Raw genomic sequence first — 16,554 nt, 5'->3', positions numbered from 1 at the left:
CACAGCGTTTCATTACCCACCACAGAGTACACAACTCCCAGCTGAACTGCAGCATTCCTCGAGAGTCAAATCCAATATCCCTGCTTCGCTCCGCCTTATTTCCACTCCTCTCACACCCCACGTCTGCCTCTCGGCGCCCCGGCGATAAGACTCAAATCGCTGAACCCCGAGGGTTGAGCACTATCCAACCAAAATTTCCACTCCCGCCAAGGACACATCGCACATCCTTCCACTTGAGCACGCCGCACGGCGAGAGCGCGGCTCAGTTCACTCCCGAGAGCGCTCATGGCCGCACCTGAAGTCCCGCAGCCAGGCTGCCCGGATTCAACAGGTGAAGCAGTTAATAACCTGGAAAGCCAGCGGTCAATTCTGCCTTTCAATAAAAAAGAGACAGAGCACGCCGAAGTCCTTCGGGAGCGCAGGAAAAATTAGGTTTTTGCCAAAATTTATTACACGAATTGACACTGCAAACGCTGCATGTGACTTGTGGAAAGGTCCGCTAAAACCTCCGTGTCAATTGATGTCCCTAAAGCCTTTGCATCTGGCTTTTTCTTTATTGAAAATGGCATTTTTATAGCTACAATGGGGAAATTACGCATTGAAAACGGGACAAAAGGTCACAAAACTCATTTGAAGAATGCAATAAATGCTTGTTTTGATCAATATTAACCAAGTCAGCATTTGTGTCGCTTTAATGTCCGCAGGAAGAGAAAATTCGGGATGCATCTATCGATTTTCCCTGGCGCAAAACTGGCCCCTTTCGATCTGCATTTTTGACACACTCCTCAGATGCATCGAATGACGAAGACGCCTTGTTGACACAGGCCTCCTCAGGGCATTGATTCTGGGCCTCTTGGCCCAGATCCAAGAGCTCCGGAAAAGCGGGACACAGCAGTCAGAGTTGGGCAGGGACTGGTCTCGGAGGTGTCATCACGCCAAGACCACATCGTCACCCTCCTCCGTGGTAGGACGGTCTCCGGGCAAACCTCCAGAGATCCCGGAGAGGCGCGCAACACTCTCAAGACTCCGGGAACCGCCCCAGACGCATCTCCAGGGGATTTTCCACGACTGCCCATGTGAAACTGCGGTCTGCACCTGGTCAGTGCCTTCGAGGTGGCTTTCAAGGTTCTACCAAAGACGGAGAGAACAGGACATTTTCCTCCAGACTCCGTGCAGGAGATCTTGCACAGCGCTGCAAGGAGGCTGTCTATGCGGAGTCCTGAGGAAACGAGAGAGAACGGCGAAGATGTGCAGAAGCGGGAAAAGGTCGCGTTGGCGCATGTAAACAAAAACGCCCCCACAGAGCACGTGATGCCCGACCAATTGCGCGCCAGCGCTGGCTTTTCACCTCCTCCATTGGCATCGCCACACATTCGCACACTTTCCACTCTGTGCGACGGCAAATGCAAGGATTTTCCACCATGGTCGCTGTCGAGGAGAACAGTTTGTGCCACTGTGAAAAAGGACAACGCCGGCAGAGCGATAAGCCATTGTCTAATAAACTTTAATTTAATTAATAATTGCAAAACCATTTCAGAATCTCGCAAATTCCGGGCAAAACGCATATCGCGACAGAACAATCGCATCAATTTCCGCAAATTCCCTCCTGTGGCCCAAAACGCAGTTCTCCATACCCACCAAAAGCATACTATGATGAATTAATTGTTGACGCAATTAGTGAAAAATTTAGCGTATTCGCAAAATTCACACCTGTTCACCAAGAACCATCCCATCGCCCACGCTAATTAATTAGTCTGACATTAACATTTGTCCGCCGAGGGGATAATTTTGCGCGAATTTCCATGCGACATTCGCGCGGAAAACGTGTGCCAAATCCTCTTTTATGGACAGAAAAGTGATATATTGAAGATTTCGCACGACTCTAGGATTCCAGTGCGGGTGCTTTTGAACATGTGACGTTTTATGCTCAATGTTGGCGGTATAAAACTTTATGAATCATTAATTTACACGTGACATTATAAAATTCGGGAGAAATTCAATAAAACCGGAAATTCTGTGACAATCTTCCTATTGAAGTGTCTCGTCAATGTCGAGATTTTCCATGCAAATATTCATTTTGGAGTTGAAAATTGTTTGTTTTTAAACAGGAGACATTTTTTCATATATTTTGAACTTGAAGATTTAAAAATTAAAGAGTCAAAAACTAAGTTCGAAATTGGAAAAAATCAACTCACAACAAAACTGCTTTCAGTTTCTGTAACTATTAACTGAATTATGTGATTTAAGACTTGATATTAATCTTACAATCGTCTTTTATTGTTTAATCTGACTGTAAATGCAAAACCATTCAGATTTAACGATTTTACTCGGTTTTACAAAATGTATAATTTATATAATTAAATATCATGAGATTTTAAACAAATTTGCTCAAAATAAGTCTTTCAGTAACTTTAGAGACCCGAAAAATTTTATTAAAATCTCAGGATCATTGAACATAAGTTTACAAAGTCAAGTACACTTGAAATCTGTTTCAGATTCTCCACGCCTATCAATTATTCTTCTGCAAACCCTTTTAAAACTTACTCCCATTCCATGCGTCTGTTAATCCGTCGGAACACCCCGTTAATTCAAGCAACACTTTCAGTTGCAAGTGCTTCGCAGATTATTCACCCCTCGTCAATCGCGATCCACTCTTTCTACCTCACGCCGTTTAGTCAATTATTAATTTGAGTGATTTTTTCCGCCTCCGCCCACTCATATATTTTCGCATATATTTCAACACCGGCGCCACTGTGTGTTTATTTACCGTGAAAATATCCCACCTATAAATTACGGCAGCTAAAAAGGCGCGTGCTGAATTAATTGACTCCCGGCGTAAGAAAATATATCACCGGCACCACTATAAAGATTGTATCGGCCTCTCTCCACCGCCGACGAAGAAGAAGTGCTTTTTCCACACCACGAAATTGCGTGGGAAAATCGAGGGGTTTCTCGATGGGGCGAAATGGGGGCGGAAAGCTTCCTGCGGGGGAAGATGCTCAGGGCGATTTTTATCACCGACGGAAACGATGCAAATAACATGGAGTCGGTGGAGAGGGAGAAACGCCTCCGGGGAAATGGGAAAGAAAGGGCAAATGCTAGTAAGAAATCCCATTAAGAATCTCATTAAGACGATCTTATTAGATACAATCGAGTTGGTGCTGAAATCGACACTCGACTTTGCGTCGAATTGGGTGAGAAGATTCTTGTCTGGCGGAATTGAAAGCCTCTCCTTTCGCTCAACATTCAGACTTGAATGTGTCAATCAAGCACTCTCGGTTTCCCTCACATCCACGAAAGTGTCCTTATCTCCTAAGGTTGTGGCCAAGAGGACCGCAAAATGTGACAAATTAATGTCCCCACAAATGTGTTCACGCTGAGTAGAAGTGCTGTACAGGTCATGGAAGTGTAAATTTGTTTAAAAACTGCGGTTTTGGCTTGGTTTCGATCAACAGTTTCGCCAACCAAATTGCGCGGCGCTCAATTGAAACGATGTGAAATTCAATTAAAAGCAGTGGTTTTTTGGGTGCACCATTTGTGGTCCAAAAAGGATTTTGAGGAATTTGTTTAATAACCTTCAATAAATTCAACTTTATTCTCCCTTTCATGCGGTGCGGGACTTAATAGAAAAATATCGCCCCAAAATTGCCGCCTGAGCGATATAAATATTTATCCAGCCAAATTCTCGAGAGATAATAAAACGCCAAAAGAGTCCTTAAAGACATCTTCAGCTGAAGCATTTTAATGATGCTTAAGAAGACGCAAACGTTAAATGTGCATGAGTTGAAAATTCTCGAATGATTCATAAACAACTTGTTCGCGATTTCCTTTTTTCCCCTCGTTTTTCTGTGTAAAAACACCGTCGGATTTTCCACTTGACACAGCATAAAGAATAACTTTGGATCATTTCATGCTTCCCCTCGGTGTAATTTTTGGCAACTTTTTCACCGGCGCTCGTTGAGATTATTCCGGGGCTCTTGGCAGTGCGTGTGCAATATTTAAAGGCCGCCCATCCTTGAAAATTTTCCGCACATTTCACCGCAGATAAGGCGCCAAAATGAGGAGGGCGCGCGGAAGACGGCAATAATGAAGACACCACGGGAAAATGACACCAACTTTCCGGGGGTGTGTTTATGCTGCAGCGAATATGCGAGAGCCGGAAATGTTTATCCAGCTCATGCGATATTTATCTTAAAGTGCGGGCAGGAAGCTGATTGTCTCTTCATCTAGATAAATTTGGGGAGCAATTAGAGGAGGTTTTTAGGTTATCTCGTGACAGAGCCTAAATTACCTGATAAATGCGCAACATCATTTTAAACATCCGCACAAGAAAGCATGTCGTAAAGTATGATTTAAATGAAGGAATATGTTCAAAGTGTACATTATGTATAGCAGACTGAGATTTATTGGCAAAAATCTGTTTCTTTTTTCTGTTGAACATGTCAACTGAAACTGTGAACATTTCAAAACCGTTTTGTTCTCATGACAACTCCATTTTTTACTATATTTGCGAAAGATTTCACGAAGAAATTTAAGGAAAATTCAGAATTGATATCAAATCACATTAGATTTGGGTATATTTGCATTCCCAATAATCATACTTATGATATTCTAAACAAACTTCTCACCTATCTAACAACAAACTTTCTTACGTGTTTCATTTCATACTTTAATTAGATTATATTGGAGTAAATGGATCTTCAAGAGAGCAGTAAATGCGAATCAGATTCAAGATGAACTCTAAGATATTATTCTTATATTTGTCGGTAAGTTATTGAACTTACCGACACTTATCGATACAAAATACCTGAAATTTTCTTCTGTTCGACACCATTTTAGGGGGAAATAGAGCTGATATGGACTAATAAGTCCTAAGATTGTTGATTTTAACTATCTTTTCTCTAAAATTGTGTTAAAACTTGATTAAAATTCATTGTCGATAACTCGTTTGTCAATAACTTTAAAGGTAGTGGGATATGACGCTTATAGATTTCTTCAAAGCCGTAATGTTCGCTTCCTCACAGAGAAGAAGCTGTTAAGCATGATTAGCATCTTATCTATACTCTCAACTTCCAGACTTAGCAGCAAATCTCTATCTAAATCCTCCGCCATGACAACTCTGTGAGTGAAAGCTTTTGGGAAAAGTATGTTTGAGCACGTTTAACATGAAGATATCACAAAACTCTGATTAATATGGAAAAAATGGATGGTGTGCGGCATAAAAATATGAATTTACGTTTGGAGAAAAACTTTCTTCTCCCTCCTCTAAATGATTGATGCGACCACGCATGAATGAGTGGCAAAGAGGAGGCAGGATGTCTACATTTGGGAGTCTTATTAAATCCATATGTTCATAAATTTTTGTATTCAATTAGTTGTATGTGTTTTGCGTGTTGCAAAGGCGCCGTGGAAGGGGTGGAATGGGAGGTTTGTGTATGTTTGTTGTACTTTCAGATTCACGAGAGGGAGCGAGCCGAAGGACCTCAGCAGACTGCAGCATCTCTGCTCCCGCTCGCACCCCTGCTCGGGGTGCACAATATGGTGAATAATGGGTATGTTAGTTGAACATACGGCGGTGGGGTGGAGTGTAGATATATAAATTTTTTCTCCGCCTGGATGTCGTTATACGTGGTGAATTATTTATCTCCCTGCAGCGGGGCGAACTTACATATTTAGATTGAGGCGCACGGAGGGCGGGGGGCGAAAGGTCGAGGATAATTCAGCGATCCCTCCACCCCTCGGCGCACGGTGGCAAAAAACGCCACCGCGCTCGCTGTTGTCGCAGGAGGAGGAAAACTATCATTTTCAGCTCCTCTCGTTTCATCAGCGCGCTGACTTTCCACCAGATTTTTATGGCCATAAAGCACCCTCCGCCCCGAAGGCACCCCTTCGCACAGAGCACTCGATGGCACTTCATTAATTCCGACGACTCTATTTCAATTCACTGCCAAATTGCTCGAGAGATTAATAGGGATTTTGGGACACAAAAGTCAGCCTCCAATCGAGAATCATCGATAAGTCGCTTTATTGCTTGTGAACTATTCTTAGGGCGATAATGGGCAATTAAGTGAATTTGAAATATAGCACACCAAGTTACCAACAATTGTTTACTTGCAGGCAAAGTTGCTATTAATTGGTTTAGAGTCATGAGAATAACTTTGCACTGGAATTACCTTCGTTGCCTGATGATTCTGCTTTCACTCCGTGGCCGGATTGAGACTGCGACTTGGTCTTAAGACAAGACACTTGGCGTCGCGAAATGTCAGTCAGGGTATTTTTCATTTGCTTTCACTCCATTTCTCCTTCTCTTCTAAATGTTATTTCTCTGCATTTCAGCTTCTTTTTAGTTTCTTAGCTTCTTTCTTCCATTTAAATATGTGTTCTTTCCTTCCTAAACTTTTTTCTCTCTGGTTTTTTTTTCTTTTTCTTCAAAACCTTTTTATTGTTACTTATATCATTTGTAAGTTTTTTCATTCTCTCATCCTATTGTATATTTTCTTTCTGTGCTTTTGGAAGTGCTGGAACTATAGTCTAGTTTTTTCTGCTTCATCTCTCTCTATTTATACTCGTATTTCATGATTTTCTCTGACATATGTTCGCGAAGAACTTATCTTGTGTTTATCTCAAAGTCATTCCTGTCACCCTATCCTCAACTTCTCCTTTTATCTTTCCCAGAAAAAAAGTGTCAAAGAAGTCGTGAAAAGCACAGTGACAACGGTGAGGAGGAAAATGTGGAAATTGTCCGCCTGCGAGCGTGTGGAAAATCCTGTGCAAGATAGCGAGACATTAGATGGGTGGAAGGAGCACAACCTCGTGGCAAAAAACTTTCAACTAGGTGCAAAGTTTTTATTTTTATTTTTATACACCATGTCAAGGATGCGGGGACAGGAGGGGGGAGAATATTCAATTTTCCCCCCTCAGGAACTTCCTCTCTCCCTTTTTTTTTGTTCACCACCAATATCATCCGCAAAATATTGTGTGCTGCGCCACGGAAAAATGGAGAACAAGTGCTGGCAGAAGTATTTTTTGGGGTGTTTGTTGGCGTATAGAAATTAATATGGGACAAATTTGCATTTAAATCAGACAAATCCATCCGGAGTGTATTGAGTGTGAAAAGAATAACCAAAAATTACAATTAAGTGAGACATTGTTTGCATTCTTTCCCTCTCAAATTGCCGAACATCCCCTGGCTTTTGGTGCGGAGGGTTTGAGAGCAATAGAAAATTAACGAGGGATTGAGAGTGTTCGGAGTCCCAAGTCAAAAGTTGTCAATTTCCATCCATGATATTATCGCTCAACCTGCTGAAACTCAGTCTCAACTGATGACCATTGTGTGTTGTGGTCGAGTCAATTAAATTTATTGCAAATCTTATAAAACACAAATGGCATCTCGGCACAATCCTCGGGATGAAGTCTCTCCGCTCTGGCCCTGTTATCCAAGCCCTATGACGTACTTTGGCAATTTCGCTATCGACATAAGGACATTCATTCTGCAGAGAGAGAGAAAGGAGGAGAGAAGCTAAATGAAATGGCGAGAAGGGCGAGTATTAATTAAAATAACACAGAACAATGCCAAGATAAGACGACAGAGCTGAAAGTTTAGTAGGAAATGTATGGAAATATTTAAAGTTCTGGCAGCGCTTAAAGCTCCTAAAGTGCTAAATCTAATAAACTTGCAACTCTGTGGTCAATAAAAGCAATAAGAGTGAGAAATGAAGTTGCCCAATAAAAGAGCACCGGGAAAATGAGAGTGAGCAGTGAGAAGACGGTGGGAAATGGGGATGAAAAGAGGCGGAAAATAGACAGGTTATTTTGTTTTTCGCCTCCCCCTGAAACAGAACAAGTGTGTTGGTAGTAAAAAATTCATTTGAGCACCGTTCCAGCGCCGTAAAGAGTGGAGAGCGGCCACATTAAAGAAATGCTATATGCAAACTTTCGCCCATATCCATGTGTCTTTTCTATCTACAGCCTTTACAGGGTGTTAAAGTGGGTTACAACTGCCGTGTGGTGTCCTCAACCTCTTCTGTTGTCATTTGAAATAATTCATCAAATACATACGATACGCTAAATCCATGATAAAACCAAGATCTCCAACCTTTGTTGCTGTAATCGTCAATTTTGGATTCAACCTCCGCACAAAAGTGCTTCCTGTCGTGACTCCGACCACTTTTGGCGTCGCATAAAATCCTTTTCTTACACTCAAAATTGCACTGGGGCCGCACAATTGAATTCTTCCAGTAGTGCCTGCCGAGAGGGTGAAAGAAGATAAAAGATGCATGAAATATTTGATGAGGATAAGCGGCGCTCAGCCGGTATGAAAGGTGTTTCAATTGATGGCATTACTTGTAATACAGGTCGAACAGCTCCTGATTCTCTGCCATTTTCGTCACAAATTCATCCCAATCCGTCGGTCGCAGACCTGCAAATAAGGCCAAGTAAACAGAGGGACACTTTAGAGACATTTCACCCATTTTACCACACACATTCACTATTTGCTTTATCTAAAAAGCACCATGTTAAATCAATTCGCATGCAATTTTGATGTGATTGTTTTTAAAGAAACTCTTTTTTCGGACCTTTTTGACAACCTTTCAGCAACTATTCAAATTATTCAGCCGCTTTTAGTCCTTTAACATTTGAAATGGGTGAAATTATGGCAAAGTTATGCTGTTTCCGACTCAGGGAAGAACTCTTTGTTTTCATTGTTGAACCGCAAAAGAAATTTATGGGAAGTTTATGTGAAAAGTCGCTCGTAAAGAGCGTGAAATTGTTGTTATATCCACAAAAACCACAAGAAATCTCCATAAATAGACGTCAAAATGTTATTTAGTGATTACACAGGAAAAAAGGGTACAAATATGTTAATAGATTGTAAATTTGTATGAAATTTTGATGAAAATAAAATTTATGAGAAAGTAAAGATTACTTTTCCGCTTATCATTTGTCAGTTATTGTTTTAGTCGCGCTCTTAATCATGAAATTATGTTGAAAAAGGCAAATTAAATGAAAGTTTAACACTACAAATGTATGCTGAAGAGTTTTAAACATGCCGCGGTTCATGCAGTTCAGTTTTAGGCATTTTCCGCTGCTGAGGTAATTCAGTTCAGCTCACCCTTCATGGCGTAGGCCGCCCTGGTGGAGTAGAGTTTGTACCAGATGGGATAGTCGTAGAGGTTCGCCTCGCGCAAGTTCATGATCCACGACTCGTGGTCGATCACGAGGCGCGTGGTGGCGTCGTGATCGCCGTCGACGTAGTAGATGCGGTAGCCGGGGTTGAGGTCGTAGTACGGCGTGACGGAGGGCCCGATGTAGCCGATGTTCGTGGCGCGGCTGAGGTCGTGGGGATCGTAGAAGATCTCTAACTCGTCGAAGTGCGTGTGGCCGAAGAACTGCGCCGTGATGACGCTCTCGTAGCGCGAGACGATGCGATAGTAGTTCCTGGACCACACCTTGAGGCAGTCCGAGTGGCCCGGCGGGATGTGGCCGATGATGTGCACGCGCTCGTTGGAGAACTCGGCGCTCTGCAGCTCGTAGATGAGCCACTGGAGCTCCGTGGCGGGATCGGTGGAGTTGAGCAGCAGCCACCAGTTCTTGTTGTTGCAGTAGTTCATGTTTAGCGAGATGATGCGGAAGCCCGGCCGCACGAGGACGGAGTAGAAGGCGCCGCGGCGCACGGTGTGCGAGACGCTGCTCGGCAGCCACTTGCGCCACTGCACGTCCAGCTCATCGTACAGCCAGGAGATGGACGTGTCCACCTGATTCACGTACGGCGGCGGGAAACTGTTCACGGGCGCACTCTCGTGGTTGCCCAGCGCCGGGAAGATGGGAATGCCGGGAAAGCTCTCCGACATCTGTCGCACCGTGTCCTTGATTATCTTCAGGTTCTCCTCCTTCGTCTGGTTCCACACGTCGTGCGGCGGCAAATCCCCCGTCCACAGGATGTAATCGATGTCCTGGAAGCAGGCAAAAACAGTTAGCACTTTGTCAGGCGGGCGATTGAATTATTCCTGACATTTTTCCCGCACTCACACCCCGAAACTATCGCAAATCGCTTAGAGAGGAATTTACGAGACAATAAATGTGCTTTTTCCCTTCCCATCGAAAAGCATCTGAAGCCGTCATTTAAATCGTCATTATCCAATTTTAATTCTAAAGTCATCAATTCGACTGTGAAGAAAAAAAACATCCTCAATATTTTTGCCAATATTTTCTCCATATAATTTCCATAATATTTTCTAACTTTCACGCGTCGAACTTTCATCCGTTAAAGCCACACTAAAGAGTCCATCCATTTAAGGCCGGGACGTTTTTTGGTCAACTGACAAATTGGGTGTGTAAATGGGTAAAAGTGGGGCCATTGAGAAGACATTAATCCACCGCAGAGATAAATTAGATGTAAATGTGATTTTTAATGAAGCGCAACCGACTTTTCCCTCTTTTCCAAACCTGCCGTCGGAAAAGTCTGGCAGCGGTGTTTTTCCCATTCAGTGCTCGTGAATTATGGCCGAGCAACGGGAAGTAAATTCCGTCACTTGATGACGACACAAGAACGCGTGGCGCATCGAAAATCCGTCATTAATGAAAAAGTAACGCTAAACGGTGTGAATAGCTTTTGAGATTTCAATCACAATAATTCTGCTTCGCAACAATTAATGACCGGGAACGATACAAATTAGTTTTATGGACGGCGTGAAAACATATTTAAATGGTTAGTCAATTTTTATGAGCAAACATTTAGTGACAAATTTCGTGATTCGCTTAAGTTCCAAAAGTGCCTCGCGAAATTCACAGGGAATTTCCGTGGTGATAAATTTGGGAAAGAACATGTGAATAAAATATTTCACGTTCTTCGAAGTCGTTTTAGAGTTGGGTGAGAAATTTAAAAATCCAAATTATAGTTATTATGAATAAGCAAAAAATACACACAGAGAAATCTGCTTAACACGAATTTTAGAGAGTATTTTGAATTAAATTAATGCATTTGGTTTTTCCATTTATACTTTTGTATACATCGACATGAAAATCGTCTCGAAAGACAACCATTTATGTAAGTAAACAATAGAAAACGAAAATCAAACAAATATTTCTCGGTATTTGAAATTCACCGAGAAAAAAGAGCTTTTGGGAAGCTTTAAAGTGTCGAATAAACATTGAGGGAATGAATTTAGCTGTTTTTTCCTTCATTCTGAAAATATTGTGATAAGAGCTGTGGAATTACGTGATTATGTGCAAAGACAATTGATAATCCCACTCATTTTCAGGGTTCATTGCCACCGAGCTGAGCTGAGCTGTCTTTTCCAGCCTCTCTCTTTTGGCGACACACCGAATTTTACGCACCCGCGAGAATTCCCCACCACGAGATCTGACTCACGTGAGTTCAGCAAACTGGTTAAACCGACGGTCAAGGTTGCTGCTTACCGTGTGCGTGGTGGCGATATGATTCAGCAGATGGTCGATCGTGCGCTGCGGCGTGTCGCACTTCCGGTAGTCGCCCCATTTGCCCGCCGCGCCGTTGGGCGTCGACGGCATGCCGTTCGTGATGCGGCAGCACAGCGGCTCGTTGCAGTCGGCGTTGCTGCCCTGTGCGTAGTACGGATCGTAGTGCGTGTCCGAGAGGTGCAGGACCTTGAAGAGCGGCGCGCCCTCCTTGGGCAGCGGAATCTCCTTCGGGTCGGGCTTCGCCACCGGCGGGAAAGCCACTTCCCACTCGTGGTAGGGATTGTAGACGTCGCCGCAGGCGTCGCCGATCACGAAGCTGCAGATCTCGTCGGGCCCGATGGAGATGCGCTCCAGCACGTAGATCACTTCCACGCCGAACAGCTGGCTCACGCCCTCGCACACGCGTCTGCTCTGGATCTTCAGGTACACGCAGTACTGGAAGATGGTCTTCACGATCTCCTCCTTGCTGCGCCCCGTCTTGATGTAGTGCTGCAGCAGTCCGGCGCCTGCCTTGCACGCTGTGCACGACACCTTCGACATCACGCTCGTCTCGATCTCGTACGCCACCTGCTTGAGGTTGAACAACTTGAGCGCCTTCTCCACCAGCGGCGGATAGGCCGACGTCTCCTGCGTGGCGTCGTTCCACAGCATGCGCTGGTCGCCTACGTCGTCGCGGCGCGCCGCCTCCTTCAGCCGCCGCAGAAGGTCGTAATCGTCACCCGGCCGCGGCGGCGGCGTGTGGCTTCGATTGCTACTCTGCAACAGCGGCGTCAGACTCCGCGGCAGACTCGAGATGTTATTAGAGCTCCAGAGCACGTCCTGATCGCCCTCCAGATTGCCATAATTAGTAACAATTATGTGGGAATAGACTGCAAAGGCAAGAGAGTGATGAGTTAATCGCGAATCTGCGCAAAGAATTGTTATGAGGAAAATGCTGAATGAGAGATTCTCAAGCAGTCAAGAAGCGAATGTGTCTTGAATGTGATTTTCAGATCGCAAAATCCCTTCAAAATGTTAGCGTTTTAGCGTTGTATTCCGTAGAAAATCAACTGCATATGAAAATTAAAGCGTAATTATATGAAACTTGAATGTAAAACTCGAAAGATTTGAGAAATCACGGTCAAATAATGACAATTACATCAGTTATTATTAATTGAACTTCAAAATACAGAAATAAAAATGGTTTTTCCGATCAATTTTATTACTCAGGCAATTTTTGAGAGAAGCAAGTAATAATCAAAACATCAATTTACGCATTAAGCAATAATAATCACGCGCTAATGGACAAAAAGTTTATCAGTAAACATTTCCATTTGAGATGAAAATAGAGTTGTAGAACTGATAATTGCGTGCCATTTGTTAGATCACTCAATGCGCGCTCAACACTTTGCGAAATTCAGCAGAAATCGAGGCAGAAAATGCTTTATTCTCATTAATTTATTCCCACTTAAACTTTCTATTAATAAATATTCAACGGAATTAATATGCTCTCATATTTATCCACCAGGTAAACATTTGCAATCTTCCGAGATATCTTTGTGTGACCCTTCGCGGCTGAATTGCTTTGTGATTGCGAGAATTGCTTGATATATTGTTGCAAAATGCCGCGCATTGTATCGGAAATAAGTTCATTTTCTGCCTGAAAATCATCACAACAAGTGTTGCTGGAATGAAATTGTGCACTTGACTCACCTTTCGATAAATTGTATATCACTAAATTCAAGATGACTAGCTTGAAGCGGCTCAAGAAGTTCATATTGCTATGTTTCCGGTATCACAAGTGAACCCATGAAAGAGAACTGAAAGAGAGATTGCCAGTGAGCATTTCATCACGCCATATATTTGTAGAAACAATTGAGACGCAGCGTCAGAGACGCAATGGAGGGAAAATATGTCTTCCTTAATTGTCAGCTGAGAGAATTGCCTCAAGTTGATCTTTCCTATTCATCGCCACTGCGAATTGACCTCATCAATTTGCCTCGAGATTTATTTTCAGCATTAATTGATACGTTCGGAATTGTATAAACATCTTCTGCCTATCACTTTCGCTCCAAATTCCACGACAGCATCGCATGGAGAGTTGACACTGGTGCAAAATGTAATCCCTCCAGTTTCTCCCACTGTCTTCTTAATCGTACGAGCAGAGCTAATCTCTCGCACGTACTTATCGCATCAGCGACCCAGGAGGAATTCACAATAGACAGAAAGCACAAGGCATTAAATCTCTGATATAGAACCCAACTATGAGGCGGAAAAAGCCATTTTGCACATAAATGTTTCGCAATGTTTCATGGAAAAAATGCTAATGCATTCACTGAGAAGCGATTGATATGCTGCAGAGAAATGCTAGACTGCCTGCGCGATGCTGTGGATCTGCTGGCGCGAAAAATTCAACAAATAGAATGAGTTAATTTCCCAGTTGAAGATCGCGCATCGCATGCACAAGTGTCGCATTCGGATATGATTCAGCGGCTCCGCATTTAATCATGAAGATTAAGAAGTAAAGAGAGAATTGTATTGAGATGTTCTTGCATTAAAATCAGCGTTTTTCACGCTAATATAAGAACAAATATTGGAAGAGTGTAGAATTATTCACACGTAAAAAATACAGGATAGAAAATTAAAATTGATCTTATTTTCTATTAAAAATGTGCACTGAATGTTTCTAGGATGATGTTAAAGAAAATATGGCCAAAAAAAGCATTTCTTATCGTTGATTCTCAATAATTGAAGATTTATGACAAACTCTCGTAAATTATAGCTTAACCATCTCATTTTGTCACTTTTCATACACGTTAAAAGCGCATTTTTAATGATTTCATTATGCAATCATTCGTAAAAGAAGAAGAAAAGTCCACAAGATGGGCAAAACAATCTTGTTACCGTAATTTCAGTGAAGTGTATTAGTTCATTGTTGTTTTTATGGCACTTTATTGTGCGAGTCGATTTGAGTAATCTCAATTTTCAACCCAATCTGACTTTCGCCACTTTAGAATGTGAGCATCGATTCGAATTAATGGATTTGATATTGAAAGTCAATTCAGCGATGCTTCAATGGAAACAAACATTTTCGATATACGCGCGTGTGTACAGGAAATGATCTGGAAAACAACGAGCGTTTTGTCTCAAATTTCCGCTAAATTTGCATTGCATTTGAAGGACATTTATCTCGGCTTTTTGTGAGTTCATCTGAAGGCACCTAAGAGGCGCCATAATTTGGCGATTCGGGAAAAGAGGTCATCAAAATAAGGTCATGAATTCCGCGAGATTTTGGGCGGCGCGAGAGCGCTTCAGGGGTTTATTTTTGGGCAGATGGCGCATTAATGTTCGGGCTGGAAAAGCGCACATGGCGAGAAAATGCACTCCCGGGATGGCAGGGATAGAGTGGGAGGGGAGCGTTTACATAATTCCTAATAAGAGGTGAATATTTGATGAACTCCCGGTGGTCAGAGGTGGATGAAAAGGGGCGCCATTTGACGGTGTGCGTGCATTATTGACGAGGCCCGCAGAGAGAAAAGACCTCTATTACATAAAAACCCATTGAGGGAGATGCCACTCTTGGAGGCTGTGCGAGAAGGAGGCCGAACGTGGCTCAAAATCCACAGAAAAAAGTGCTCCAACCGATGAGCCTCATCGGTGTAGTCCAGTGTGGATGTGTGCCATGAATTCTGGTCGATGCGACGAAGGCAGGTGAAAGTATTGAAACTATTTCGTCGGTTGGATGAACTCTTCGTCACAGATTGAGATCTCTGCGACACAGTCAAGATCAAATCATTCCGCCTCCGCGATTCCGGATGGTCAAGACGCCGAAAAAGGCGCATCAGGAGGTGCGACAGAAGGGTTCTGAGGCCAGAATTTGGGTTAAAAGTACCGGTGATGTGAAAGAAAAACGGCACAATATGCAAATTTGTCCACAACAAGAACGTTCTGAGTGGAAATTGGGAACTTTTGCTATGACCACAGACACTAAAATTGGGTCACACTGTGCTTTTGCAGGTGAATTTGACACATTTCCAGCATGAACGTGAGATCTAAACTAGCATTTGAATAAGAACATTTGATATGTTATCTAATCAGTAGCAACAACCGCAAATTAACTACATTTCAGTGCTGTTTTTAATCCATTTCCATTTAATTAGCGCGCATTTTTTCTCTTTTCACAATTCCCGGTGAAATAATTAGGTTAATTTCACAGTGAAAATTGATCAGAAAATTTTCCTCTCATATGTAAAATACACTGCACTCTGTACATGTAGAAAATCGACAGTGTGATTCACGGGATTTGGCGGGAAAACCCTTCCTGAGGGGATTACGCAGTGAAATTCCTGCCTAATTGCCCTGATGTGTTCCACGAAGTGACTCTTGAGTGAATTTTCCTCACTTTCAAGTAAAAAGTAACGAAATAATGACAGAAACACGACGAGCACATAAAGAAAGTAACAGCGATGGGTGGCAAAAGAGGTCAATCAATGAGCGATAATCCACCTCTGCCACTCATCTTCACCACATCCATCGCCATCGCGCGCCAGACTCTCGCCCGCCCGCGGGGCCCCAGGCGAGGTCTGTGCCCAATCTGGCTCTCCCGGAGCGGGAATGCGGCCTCACCCTTAATGTGTGTCAGTGTACCTTTCTCGCACGATGCTCGGTTTTGCCAAATATCTCCACCTTTCGCACTCTGGAAGCTACCGTTATGCTGGAATTCTTCGCTGTGCGACTGCCCAGGTGATTTTTGAAAGCGCCACAGTGTCAGGTAAGGCTCCAATTCCCTGCGAAATCAGCTCTTTTCCACGCAATCACACATCGAGTGCAGCCACAGCTGTGGAAATCACTTGATCACTTCCGGACTCTCTCACTGCACTCACACGCACACTGGACACTCTGGAGGCACAAATTCTGTGGCCAGGAGATGCTCGGGAATCCCTGCTGGACGCTGGGAAGACGGGAGTCTTTGTGCTTCCGCTGTGACGGAGACGAGCTGAATGAACTGGTTGTTCGTGTAAGCAGAGCCGCTGAAAAGTAGCACTTAACTGTGTTGAATTACAACGAAAGCACTTTACATGGGCTGGTGTGAGGTAAAAGAGAAGACTGAGAATCCACTGCCTGCGATGGAACACA

At 43.3% G+C, this 16,554-nt stretch overlaps 1 protein-coding gene across 3 annotated transcripts; it reads right to left on the bottom strand.

Moving 5' to 3' along the window:
• Positions 1-7,336: 7,336 nt before the first annotated feature.
• Positions 7,337-16,448, bottom strand: LOC132259946 (sphingomyelin phosphodiesterase). 3 transcript variants are annotated; one of them, XM_059757788.1, is made up of 7 exons: positions 16,066-16,448; positions 13,132-13,238; positions 11,419-12,308; positions 9,113-9,953; positions 8,344-8,419; positions 8,059-8,244; positions 7,337-7,490 (listed from the first exon to the last, which is right to left on the bottom strand). In XM_059757788.1, exons 2-7 carry the CDS (start codon positions 13,193-13,195, stop codon positions 7,433-7,435), a joined length of 2,115 nt encoding a protein of 704 aa, XP_059613771.1. In that variant the 5' UTR covers positions 13,196-13,238; positions 16,066-16,448; the 3' UTR covers positions 7,337-7,432. The 3 variants fall into 3 exon arrangements, with proteins under 3 accessions (XP_059613771.1, XP_059613773.1, XP_059613770.1); XM_059757790.1 differs by having other exon boundaries at positions 8,096-8,244; positions 16,066-16,445; XM_059757787.1 differs by having other exon boundaries at positions 7,462-8,244; positions 16,066-16,434.
• Between the last annotated feature and the right edge of the window lie 106 nt (positions 16,449-16,554).

This window comes from Phlebotomus argentipes, unplaced genomic scaffold, assembly GCF_947086385.1.
Source record: "Phlebotomus argentipes unplaced genomic scaffold, Phlebotomus argentipes genome assembly scaffold_18, whole genome shotgun sequence".
In the NCBI taxonomy this organism is placed as follows: domain Eukaryota; kingdom Metazoa; phylum Arthropoda; class Insecta; order Diptera; family Psychodidae; genus Phlebotomus; species Phlebotomus argentipes.
This window is presented reverse-complemented; position numbering and strand designations above follow the sequence as displayed.